Source organism: Rhipicephalus microplus, chromosome 7 (assembly GCF_043290135.1).
Source record: "Rhipicephalus microplus isolate Deutch F79 chromosome 7, USDA_Rmic, whole genome shotgun sequence".
Taxonomy (NCBI): domain Eukaryota; kingdom Metazoa; phylum Arthropoda; class Arachnida; order Ixodida; family Ixodidae; genus Rhipicephalus; species Rhipicephalus microplus.
This window is the reverse complement of record NC_134706.1, coordinates 131,631,619-131,644,736: the sequence shown is the minus strand read 5'-3', so window position 1 is coordinate 131,644,736 and position 13,118 is coordinate 131,631,619. Positions and strand designations below refer to the sequence as shown.

Below are 13,118 nucleotides of genomic sequence, written 5' to 3'. Positions count from 1 at the left end.
ATATTTTGAGCTATTAGCACTCTGGCTGTTTCGTGCTGTGTTGCCCTTCTCCAGCATACATAAAAGATATTAATAAACAAGTTTATTATGTAGCGAAAACTTTAAACTAAAACAATTTTGTTAGCCATTCTGTCATAGACACAAATCCCATACGTATTTCTTCGAAAACTTGAATTTTGTGAATTTTTGATACCTCTGTTTCAAATTTTGGGGCCCTAAACATTGTTTTGTCCAGCTGTTTTTGGCGCGTAAAACTCAGTTCTCAGTGCTGATGTGATCGGCGTGCCAACCTTCGCCGTGGGCGCGGAGACAGAAGAAAGGCAGCCGCCTCGCTTAGTGGCGATAAGGAGGAGCGCGAAAACGCCCGGCTCCTTTTTATGTACTGGGAGGCGCGTGGTTGAAATTACTCCACGCAGCACTACTGTCGTAATGCGACACGTGGCGCCCTTGTGCCCCAAAGACACAACGCTGAGTTTCCGCCGAATACGGACCTTGGACCATCACGCTGTGTCTCTCTGGCTGTGAGGTTACCGACGCTCCAATCAATGCCGGATTTCCAAGCACAAGCCATTAGATTTACCTGGCCTGCGACCACCGTTCGACAATGTGGGTGGTCGGCCCGGGCAGCGACATGACGGACTCGTTACCTCCCGTATGCTGACAGCATGATTCACGGGACGTGACAGCGTGTCCGACAATACATGTTTTGGGTTGTGTGTGTGTGTGTGTGTTTGTGTGTGTGTGTGTTGGGGGAGGTGCCGGCCAAATGAACCTCAACATGGTGACCCGACTTGGTGAAAACGTCTTACCCCGTTTCCCTAGGCCGGGCGTCTGGGGACTGCGAAAGGTCAAAAAGCGGCAGGCGAATGCCTGTGAGTCTGTTCCTTTTTCGAATTCTTTTACAGTAAATATGTAGATAACCCTATCGAACTCTTTATCGGCTAATGATTCCAGTCCTCTCCAACAGCAGCTCGGCGAGAAGGCGGGGTTTTCGACATCCTGCCTAGCCGCGAAGAGACCTGGATAGTCGGCGAGGCCTCAACTTCAATAGTGTTTTTAAATCAGGCCTCTAGATATGACTGAGAGCTTTTTGCAAAGGTGGTCATCTGAACAGAGTGCAGGAATGTTGTGTATTTGGAGTTCACGAGGCGCCACATGTAGTAGGCTAGGGGACAGGACAGCCCTCTCAACCACCTGCAAAGCGGCATTGAGAACTCAAGACCCTTGTTTTGTTCGCTTAGCCCGATTCCTACAACCCCGGCCCATATGGTGATGATGAATATGTACGGAGATGAAACGCACAAATAACGCTCACAATATAAATTTTCAAAGTCATTGTAATGAAAAAGAGAATAAATTATTTCTATATTGATTATTATTATTACACGGCATCTATCATGATATATATTTCAAAACATAACTACTAAAACGTACAAAATCTGGCCGCTGTTCTCATGGCCATGAAAGAGCTCACCCACGCGTTATGCATTTCACACGTTTTGACGCCTTGTATTATAGTACGCGCCTTCCACGCTACCTCATGTGCGTTGGGAGATTTTCGCCACTAAGTGACGTTCATGTACAGTTTATTTTTGTTCGGAGCAGTTACAAGCAATGGCGTGGATCTGTGGTAGAACACCTGCATGCCATGCATATGGCCTGGGTTTAGTTCTCACTCAAACCAAAATATTGATGTCTCGTCTGCACCTTTCTGGATTTTCCGATGGCGCACGTCATTGACTTTTTGCAAATGAGTTCTTCTGAACCCGGAAGGTGGGGGAAGCGTTAAGAAAAGGAAACAAAAGACAACCGCCAGTTTGTAGCAGCAAAGCCACAGGGAAATCCGTATGGGATTTATGAGAAGTAAAAGCCTTTTCGTTGCCGAAAACTCGTCCTTGTCAGGGTATTGTTATGTTGAAACAGACATTTTTCTGCTACTAATAGAGCTTGATTCGCGAGTCAAGTGATGGAAAACAAATAATTATACTTGTCTTTATTAAAGTAGGATTATAAAACTTCGTCAAGATAAAACAATAAGCTAATCTTTTTTAAAATCTGAAAATGCACGCTATACTCAACACCACGCGTGCATCATGTCACCTTCAATTTATTTTATTGCAATAGCAATTATACAGAGACTCCCAGCTGCAGTTTGCTACTGGCTATTTGCTACGTCCGACCTGGGATTTTGCTACGTCCAACTTGGGATTTTGCTACGTCCGACCTGGAATTTTGCTACGTCCGACCTGCTGCTTCTGAGTGCGTGGCGTTAGCCACGCACTCAGAAAAGAATCTGCGGGCTCAGTAAAAAAAAATTTCACGGGCTCAGTAAAGAATCTAGCGTCCGACCTCGCAAGCAGCAGGTTGGACGCTAGATTCTTTACTGAGCCATGAAACAGTACCTCCCTCTTTCAATGTTGAAACAGCAAGCTATTTATATCTACCACTTGCCGCTGGCGATGCTACTCTTGGAGGACCTATGCTTTTTTCAGCATTACCAGCGAGATGGCCCAATGAGCGCGCATCGCCAGAACGTCACCACGCCATGTCGCGGGATATGCGTTGATCTCCTGCGCGTACTTTGCCCCGCAGAGAAAAGGTGACTTAGACGCGCACGCGTGCTTATGTCGCGAGGGGGAGAATCGTACTCCTCGGCTTTTCGCCAGAACGCTTCTGTTGTAGTGACCGGGCGCACAAAGGTCACTTCACTGGCTGCACAGTCACCATTAACAAAAGGCACGCTTTTCACACTCAGCGAAGTAACAACTAATGCACTTATTTTCGTTCATCTGTACCTGTGAGTACGTTTCGCGCGTTATTGGTAAGTGGGCAACGCAAGGCAAGTTTTGGTCTGCTTTCCATTCTTCGCATGATATTCCTAACTGTTGCTCACGCATTCATTGCTTTACTTTTGCAGAAAAGCTGTGACGTTTTTTTTCTTTTAACTCTATGTAGACAAACGCAAACACAAGTAACGCTACGCTCATATTTAAAATAAAGAGTGAAGCAATTATCGGTAAACTTCTTCATTGAGTCGCCATCACGTGTCATTCTACTTTTGCAATTACTGGTGATATGCCATGCTTATTTTGTTTCAGCTTAGTCAACGTGCTTTCCGACTTGTATAATAATGAATAACTAAATAAATAAACAGTCATCTATGAGATACCTTTTTGCAAAAAATGAAGCTGGAATTCTTTTTACTTCATGCCTAGGTGGCGCACCAAGAACAATACCTTTAACTATAAGATGCCCAACTGGAAAGAAACCCAGTGGTTATCTTCAGAGTGATGGACACAGCGCTCTTACTTGTGGTAGGTCTTTTCATTAGCAATAAAAGTAAGTTTTATAGAATATGCATCCTAATGTACTCGTGCTTGGAAGATCATCTTCGCAAGTGCAAAAACTTGACTCTTTGGCCACAAGAACTAAGCAATGAATGTGATAGCAACTTGTTCGAATGACAAGCGAGGGCCGTAGCAGATCAAAACATGGAGCCCCTTGCCCATGAACAAGCGGCACATAAAATGAACACACGCCTTACAAAGCCATATACTAACAACGTTTAACGCGCTCCTCAAACACAGATGACGCCGAAAACATACGCCCAAGTATACACAGAACAAGTGCGAAGTTACAAATGTCACAGCTGTTACTTCATTGTGTTTGAACAGTGCGCTTTTTTGCCCGTGGGACCTCTGCAGCTAGTGAAGTGACCTTTGCATGTTATTCAACCAAAATGCAATATTTCCGGCGAAAGAATATGGTGTAGAAATATCTCCCGCCAGGGGATGACCGCGCACGCATGTGCAAGGGCAACGTCTCCTTTATTTCAATGCCAGTGCAAACGCGCCTTTGACGTTTTCATAGTGCTGGCTCATTTATAAGGTGGTGTTGCCAGAGCTCAGAAAAATCCTGAGTTTCGCGAAACTCGGCCGCTCCTGCATAGCGCCCCATCTCGACTGACTCACTATTCATGCGGAATCTCAGGCTACATTTCAATGTTTTGCTGTTGAAACAAGATGAAAGGCATGGGCATCATTACTTCGAGAGGAATGGCTTTGCCCCTGTTTCGCTAAATCGCTGCCCTTACCAACTTTACAAGCACCGCTCGCCATCTTCACAACACTTCGATGCAGCGGAAACTTTCTTTTCCTCGCGCCGTCACTCCCCATCGCCTATGCGCCATCCTCGTCTCCCTTCGTCCGGCAAGCATAGCATCTGATCATCACGCAAAAACTAATAAGTGCAGCTTCATAAAGGAAAGCTGCGTTCTACGGACTGATTCGAGCTGACCTGGAAAGTCCCACAAATGTACTTTTAGTGTGTGTTAAGGCCTTGGTGGACACAGGTGCATCGCTCTCAATCATTAGTGTCGACTTTTGATCCCGTTTGCGAAGCGTTAAGCCACCATATGACCACCCACCTCTTCCCTGTACTAATGCGGCTTTTTGGCCCTTTGGCATTTGCACAACACGACTTTTCACTTTGTTTCTTAGCTGTGTGCGCGAAAAGTTTGAACTACAAAAGGGAGAAACCTGGACACAGCGCTCTGACTTTTATTCAGGGCATTCTTCACCGTATAAATTCCTTGTTCTATCTTCGTATACTAATGTTCTCATTTTAAGATGAGACTTTCTCTCCTCAGCTTGAGCCGTGAATTCTTGCCATCAGAGGGTCATTCTCATGACAGATGCAGCGCTTTTTTCTGACAATGACTGCCAGCGTTTCGTCCCCGCTGATGACTGTTTTATTCCTCGTGGTGATGAACACATTCTGACCCTGACATCCGATAAAATCAACACTGGGGTGTACTCCAAGCACCGCGCAGATGCCACATTTTTTGTGGGCTTACCATTCCTCCTAGCCTGTTGCGCTTTCGTAATGGCAGTGTGATAACCAGGTAGTGCGGGACCATGCTGGTCGCTGGACCAAATCACACACACTTACGTCGGCTGGTTTCACACTGACTGACTCGTCAAGGGCACCGCAGTTATTTCATTGCAACATAGATCTCCTCGGGCACCGGAACGGTAAACTAATCTTATCACATCCCTCTTTAATATTTGATGCCAACAATTGATTAAGATGAGTAGTGTGGTAATGGTTGTCAAATTCTTGTACTTCGACACAGGACAGGAGAACTAGTTGCTAACCGGACAACAGTACTGGGTGTGCTGACAGCAAGTTCCTTTTCCTTTGTCAGGTCGTTCTTTGGAACTTGCCTTGACTGTGTCGTGAAGGCGATCCAGAGTTAGTTGCCTCTGACTCACGTCCACGCTTGGGGCAAGACCTGTAGCCACGGGGCTTCTGGACTTTTTGTTGTCTGCACTGAGATTCTTACGGGGCTGATGTGATCCAGATGTCGAGTTAACCGCTGTCTGTCTTCCAGTAGAACATACATTGACGAAAGGCGTTGTTCGGTGACGACTACTGGCAGCGACGCTGAACCTGGACGGAAGCACCTTGCGAACACTTGGTCACCAGGGTGACCCAAAACCCTGGTTTTTGTCACTTCGTTGCATCTAATTTTCTGCTTAAGTTCCTTTTGTAGCACCGTGGTTTAGATATCTAGGTGTAGCAGGTCCGACGCAGTCCTCAGCTTCCGCCCTAAGAACAGGTCTGACCGACAGCAACCCATGACCTCGTGAGGCGTGGACCTGTATGTCAGGAGCATGTGGGTGATTTGAGCACGAATATCCCAGGGCCAGCCTTCCACAGCTTGTTTGAGACAGTCTGCACTGCCCACTGTACAGCACCGTCTGACGCTGGTTGATACGGGGGCAGCAGAATTTGCCTCACCCCGTTTTTCTTGTTGAATGTTGAGTAGAGCTCATTGGTAAATGCTGGCCCATTATCTGACACGACCTCATCTGGAAGGCCTTGGTTTGCGAACATAATTTGCATGAAGGAAATAGTCGCTTATGCCGAGGCTGCTGAGACTGGGAACACATTGATTCACTTTGAGAACACATCTACTGCAATAAAAAATTAGGTCTTTGTCACACCCGACCCGTTTATTAGGGAGGCGATCGCCGGGCTAATTCCAAGAGCCGAAGTATCGGCCCCGCGAACCGCACCACGAAAGCGTGGACAATTTAGAAGTGGTCCTTTTTGGTGCGCCAGCGGACGCCGGCTGTGGCCCAAAGAACAAGTCAGAGCCGAGAGTTGATAAACAAACAAATTATATTCTCAATAATGGCAGATCGAAAACAATACACAAAAATGCACACTCCACAATAGTTGCATACAATATGTCACCAATCAAACCAATCAATCAACGTACTACACAATACAATCAGCCACACTTGAAACAACGGACACGGACAACAATACGCACTACAATGCAGTCGCATGCATTGAACAACCAAGACACTTGAAGACTAGAGAGGTAGAAAACCTATTCAGTCCAAAGTTCTTGGAACCAAAGTCTAGATGATACTCTTCCGAGAATCACTCACTCAAAGTCCAGCGTTGTTGTCGTTCCGCAGCCCTCGAAGTTTCTCTTCCAGGAAACCTCCCGTCTTCAATTGGCCACTCTTCAAACTTCAACTTCTTCGCCGGAACACGTCGGCTACACACCCGCAGCTGTTGCCACGCGTCTTCGCTCGATAGCGGTAAACACACGCTCTTGCCTGTAGCTCGAGCCTTCACCCCTCAGGTGGAAATCCTCTTCATCTCCGGCTTCGTCCCTACGGACCAAAACCTTCGCCGACTACACGGCGGAATCCCTACGCGCTCTGGCGCTCACTTCCGTCTCCTCCTGCTTTCTCGTCTCGGCGGCTCGATTAAATACCTTCCGCGCCACCTTCCAGAAAGTTCTCCTCATTTCGTCGGCGCGATGCGCAACGAAGGCTGGGGAGAGGCGCGAGACGGTTCGACTGCCCTCCGCGTCGGATGACTCATCTCGGCGTGGCCACGCCTCCTTCGTTCTAGAAAAATCGCGGGCTTGCTCAGCCGCCGTTGTGGGGTGAGGAGGTTCGTCGATGAAGCCACGCTTCTGCGGGGAGAGCGCGCGCCCGGGGAGCCTTCGCCGTTTGTTTTCTTTTTCTTTCCCTTTTTTTTTCTTTTGACTTCGCGGCGTTTCTTCCGCGCGTTACCGCAAGAATTTGCGGCGCGCCTATTTTTAGCGCTCGTTCTGTGACACTGCCCCCACTTTAAGACTATTATCTCATAATATTCAAAACCACACAAACGAGCGCGAACAGTCACCACACACTCTCACAGACTGTAACATAGTCCGTCGCTCATGACACGTCACATTCACAATAGATCACCTAATACAATTGTAAATTGTAATTAAATTACACCACATCAAATATAACCACAAGCACATGAGTACAACACTCCACCACACATTCCGAATAATACAAATGTACAAAGTTCTCTCATTACATCAATGGTCCAATACTATACATCACATCACAGCACAAACACTTCGACACTTGTGACACATAACACAGCATTAACACAACATATGACACTCAGCACAACCCAACACATTCTGATTCGACTTCAGCACTTATCCTGTGTATTTCGAGCTGCGCTTGCGTCCTTTCTTGCGGTGCTCGCTCGATCTCTTCTCGTTTTTCCTTGTTCCTTTTCGGCGAGCCTTCTCCAACGACGGGGTCTGAGGCGGCGTCTCAGCCATCGCTGTCACTTCTGACACTGTTAACGGGTGATAACGCTCAACCGATCCTGTCACCCGCTTGTTCACGTCTCGACATTTGGCCTGGCTGGCCAACTCCGTCTTCTTTGCACTGTCGGTCGGTTGAGGTCGTGCTGACGTAAGTCCAGTTGGCCGGCCCGTGAACTCGTTCAGCACGATCATCTTATCATTCATAGTCCCTTGCACCGCGGCTTCACCTTGGGCTCGAGTGATATCCGTCACGGGATGCTCCTCCACTGTATCTCGCGGCCGCTGGGTTGGCGAGGGCTCTATCTTCGGGTCTTCTCCCAAACATTCTGGATCACTTGGCCCTCGCGCCCCGTCGATGTTTCCGATGACAAGGTCATACAGGGGGGTCGTCATGCATAAAGCAGTAACCTTCCCGCTGAAGTACGGGGTTTCAACCTCAATTTCTGCTTCGGGAAGCACCCGAACCGTACGGTCAATTAGGCAAACCGGCTTCGTTCTGCCTGTCAACTCACTTTCCCGTACCAAATTTCTCCGCACGATAACAGTGGAACTGCCGGTATCTCTTAACACCGTAAGCTTTTTGCCCGCAACTTTTCCAGGCAGCGTTGGCATTCCTTTCGTAACACCGGGTGGCTGTTTTTACATTACAGCACCTACAATAGGAATTTTCTCCCCATTTTTCAATTCTACGAATCCATCAGTGACGGCATTATTATCAGATTTCGGTAACACTTGCACACAGGATACCTGGTGAGTTTGACTCACTCCGTTCCGACAAGCGTCTGCTTTGTGCCCAGTCTGACCACACTTGAAACATTTTACTGTCGTAGGGCTCGTAAAGATCGTTCGACAGTTTTCGCGCGATGACCCACTCGATTGCACAGAAAACATCGCGGAATGCTCTCTGGTGCACGCTTCTTTTCTTCGGGAGCCAATTTCTTCGAATCATCGGGACAATCTTTCTTGACCTTGGCCAAATTAGTTCCACCTTGCACTTCCAAGAATTGATCAGCCAATTCAAGCATTCCTTCAAGTGACTCAGCCTTCCTCTCTTTCAAGTACAGCGACAGACTTGGGTGGCAACTAGTAAGAAAATGTTCTTTAATTAGGAGCTCTCTAAGATCATCGTACTCCTGCGCTGTCCCTGAAAGTTCAATCCATCTGTCGAAATAATGACAAAGTCGGGCGGCATACTGCGTAGCTGTCTCACCGTCAGCTGGCTTTCCTGTCCGAAATCTGTCCCGGAATCCTTCCACAGTGAATCTAAATCGCTTCAACAAAGCAGCTTTCACCTTTGCGTAGTTGGCTGCATCGGTCGGCGTCAGCCTACCGTACACACTGAGCGCTTCACCACTCAAGCAAGTACTCAAAGCAGTTGCCCATTGCTGTTCCGGCCAATTCTGGCTCCTCGCAATCGTCTCAAATCTGTGGAGGTACGCGTCTAGGTCGTCCTTCCTTTCATCAAACGCTACGAGCAGCTTGCTTGGGTTCAAGCGGAAGCCGTGATCTTCCCGTTCGCTGCTTTCAACTCTAGCTTGGACAGGAGTTTCACTTCGCTGTTGCAAACGGAGCCGCTCGAGTTCCATCTCGTGCTGCCGCTGCCGCTCCCTTTTAGCCATCTCCGCTTCTCTTTCTTCTTTCAGCTGTCGCTCCCTCGCTTCTCTTTCTTCCTTCAGCTGTCGCTCTTTTGCTTCTCTTTCTTCTCTCGCCCTTTCAGCTGCCAACCTCTCTCTCTGCAACTCAGCTTCTTTTTCCGCTTTGGCTCTTTCGACCGCCAGCTTTTCCCTTTCCAGCTCAGCTGCCTTTTCCTCTTTGACCCTCTCTTTTTCTTCTTTTTCCCTCTGGGTGACCCACTTCCGCAGTTCGGCGCCGGAAAGACCCATCTTCTCACCAAGCGCAACTAACTTTTCGAGATCCATTGTGTCTCGCAAATGAAACCTTGCCGCGTGCAAAAAGTATCTGCCTAGATCAGCCTATCGGAACACTCCCCTGCACTCGTTAACGAGAACACTGAACAACACACAAAATCCTTCCGATAGCACTATCAACAACTCGAGGCTCTTTCTCACTACTTTGGACACACTGTGCACCAAAAGGTCCTGTCGCGGACGCCAGATTAATTGTCACACCTGTCCCGTTAAATAGGGAGGCGATCGCCGGGCTAATTCCAAGAGCCGAAGTATCGGCCCCGCGAACCGCACCACGAAAGCGTGGACAATTTAGAAGTGGTCCTTTTTGGTGCGCCAGCGGACGCCGGCTGTGGCCCAAAGAACAAGTCAGAGCCGAGAGTTGATAAACAAACAAACTATATTCTCAATAATGGCAGATCGAAAACAATACACAAAAATGCACACTCCACAATAGTTGCATACAATATGTCACCAATCAAACCAATCAATCAACGTACTACACAATACAATCAGCCACACTTGAAACAACGGACACGGATAACAATACGCACTACAATGCAGTCGCATGCATTGAACAACCAAGACACTTGAAGACTAGAGAGGTAGAAATCGTATTCAGTCCAAAGTTCTTGGAACCAAAGTCTAGATGATACTCTTCCGAGAATCACTCACTCAAAGTCCAGCGTTGTTGTCGTTCCGCAGCCCTCGAAGTTTCTCTTCCAGGAAACCTCCCGTCTTCAATTGGCCACTCTTCAAACTTCAACTTCTTCGCCGGAACACGTCGGCTTCACACCCGCAGCTGTTGCCACGCGTCTTCGCTCGATAGCGGTAAACACACGCTCTTGCCTGTAGCTCGAGCCTTCACCCACAGGTGGAAATCCTCTTCATCTCCGGCTTCGTCCCTACGGACCAAAACCTTCGCCGACTACACGGCGGAATCCTTACGCGCTCTGGCGCTCACTTCCGTCTCCTCCTGCTTTCTCGTCTCGGCGGCTCGATTAAATACCTTCCGCGCCACCTTCCAGAAAGTTCTCCTCATTTCGTCGGCGCGATGCGCAACGAAGGCTGGGGAGAGGCGCGAGACGGTTCGACTGCCCTCCGCGTCGGATGACTCATCTCGGCGTGGCCACGCCTCCTTCGTTCTAGAAAAATCGCGGGCTTGCTCGGCCGCCGTTGTGGGGTGAGGAGGTTCGTCGATGAAGCCACGCTTCTGCGGGGAGAGCGCGCGCCCGGGGAACCTTGGCCGTTTGTTTTCTTTCTCTTTCCCTTTTTTTTTCTTTTGACTTCGCGGCGTTTCTTCCGCGCGTTACCGCAAGAATTTGCGGCGCGCCTACTTTTAGCGCTCGTTCTGTGACAGTCTTCCTGTAAGGACCAGAAGTCCACATGCAGCCGTGACCACGGTTTGTCCGGCAACGGCCAGAGCATGACAGGCACTGGTTGTGATACTATTTGATGCTCCTGCAAATACGGCATCTTTGAATGATTATCGCTATAACGTTATCCAGGCTAGGCCACCACACAGGACTACACGCAACTGCTTTCATTTTGGACAGTGCTGGATGATTCTCATGCAGAAACTGGAGGACTTCTCCTTCTAAGGATTTCTGAAAATTCCCTCTGTTGCCCCACAGTACACAGTTCCCTAGTTCGCTCTTATTCTGAAAGCGTGTGTCGTAGGGTCTTCCCTCTCACCCTAGGTTTATCTGTTAGCCTGACCACAATGCTGCTCTTACTTGTGACAGCACCGGGTCTCTGGAGGTGGTTGCTGCATTAGCATTTGGCGAGAACCCGATTTGGTATACTTCTTCTAGCACTGACACTTCGGCACGGCATTTAACAACAAAAACGGCACTAGGCAGAGGTAGCCGGCTTAACCAATCGGCGTATGGAACTTGTCAACCCGGCCTATACTTCAGGTCGTTACTGTACTCCGACAACAGCAAAGCCCACTTTAGCACTCTCGGAGATCTGGATTTGGGAACTGGTCTGTCTGCTGCGAGCATGCCGATCAGTGTTTTGTGATCTGTGACGACTTCGAAATTTTATTTTATTTACGGAGACCTCACAGGCTTCTGAGTGGAAGTATTACGTGAGCGAGGGCTAGAATATTCATCAACAGAGGAAGGGATCTCGCGAAAAAGGTACATCCGTAAACAGTAGTTAATTACATGTACACCTGAAGCCGGAGATATTGCAGGTAAGGCAGTCTATGTTTACAGTAATGTAGAACAATATTATGACAAACGCACATACTAATCGAATAATAGGACATAGCAACTTGGCAATAAAATTTACCTAGAACACTAAGTTGCGCAGTGCGCCTCTGAAAACTGCCGGATTACGGATGTTAACAATGAAACATTAAAGAGTATTATCGCGCAAGGAAAGACTGATGAATTGAAGGCGTTAGTGCGGCTAGGAAGGCGCTGGTAGCTGAGGTTTTTTTGAAGATGACGTTATGTACGGGATGGCTTTGTTAAGGGTAGATCGAAAGGGCGTTGACTGCATTGTATTTTATGTAGAAGGGTGAGAAGGGCTATCTTACTACGTGTCTGCAGTGTAGGTAGAGAGAGGGAGAGCTCAATGTTCGAGACGCTAGAGTTTCGCTTATAGTCAGAAGTGATGAAACGCGCCACATGGTTCTGTACGCACTTGAGGGCACAGATAAGAAATGCCGACCCCAAAAATACTGCCTCAACTTTGTAACACCAAACACAAGAATATACCAAACCCAAAGCTCAATGCCTTTTTATCGATTCGGCTGTAGTTTCTTTCTGCAGTTGTAAGGCGGCGGGAGGAATAACCAATGAGGCGCTCTTCTGCAGATGAATCTCGTTGCGCCCGTACTGCTACAATACCGAAGGCAGATGCATCCTTGACAAGCATAGTTGGCTTTCCTGGGTCAAAGTGTGCCAATATTGCAGGAGAAGCCAGTCGCTCCTTGCTTCTCCAAAATACCATCTCTTCCTCAGTTTCCCAGCGCCATGTTTTCCGACAATCGAGCTGCTGTAACACGACTGAAAAGTTACAGAAAAACCTCCTGTAATAATTACTCAAGTTGAGATAACTCTGAAGTTTCTTTGCCGCTCGGAGTGCGGGGGCTTCCAGCACTGCTTTAGTCTTAGCCGGGCTTCGACGCAACCTAGCCGCACAAATGAGGTGGCCCAAGTTCTGGAGTTATGGTTTCAAGAATCCCCATTTGAATAACTTCAGTCGCAATCTCGCAGTCTTCAGGCGATCCAACACTTAGCCCAAATTTTCTCAATGCTCCTCGTTACTGGTTTCTGTGACCAGAATATCATCAAAGTATACAACGACATGGTCAAGGTCCTGCAAAAGATTTGCCGTCTCTCGCTGAATTATAGCCAGAGCTGATGAAACACAGAACGGCAGCCTTGTGAATCGGTAAAACCCCCTCGCAGGGTTAATGATGATTAGCTCTTGACACTCCTCATCTAGTGAGACCTGCTCTTAGGCATCTCGCAAGTCAAGCTTTGTGAACTTCTGGCCCCCTGTAAGCCGCGCAAAAAGTTACTCAATCCTAGGAATAGGGTAGGGCTCCACGACTG

At 48.0% G+C, this 13,118-nt stretch overlaps 1 protein-coding gene across 1 annotated transcript in view; it reads left to right on the top strand.

Moving 5' to 3' along the window:
• LOC142767077 (uncharacterized) overlaps positions 1 to 13,118 on the top strand; it is a 153,992-nt gene that overhangs the window by 61,951 nt on the left and 78,923 nt on the right. Inside the window, exon 3 of the mRNA XM_075868297.1 lies at positions 3,216 to 3,314. Coding sequence (XP_075724412.1) covers positions 3,216 to 3,314 — 99 coding nt within the window. The remainder of the gene's footprint in view (positions 1 to 3,215; positions 3,315 to 13,118) is intronic.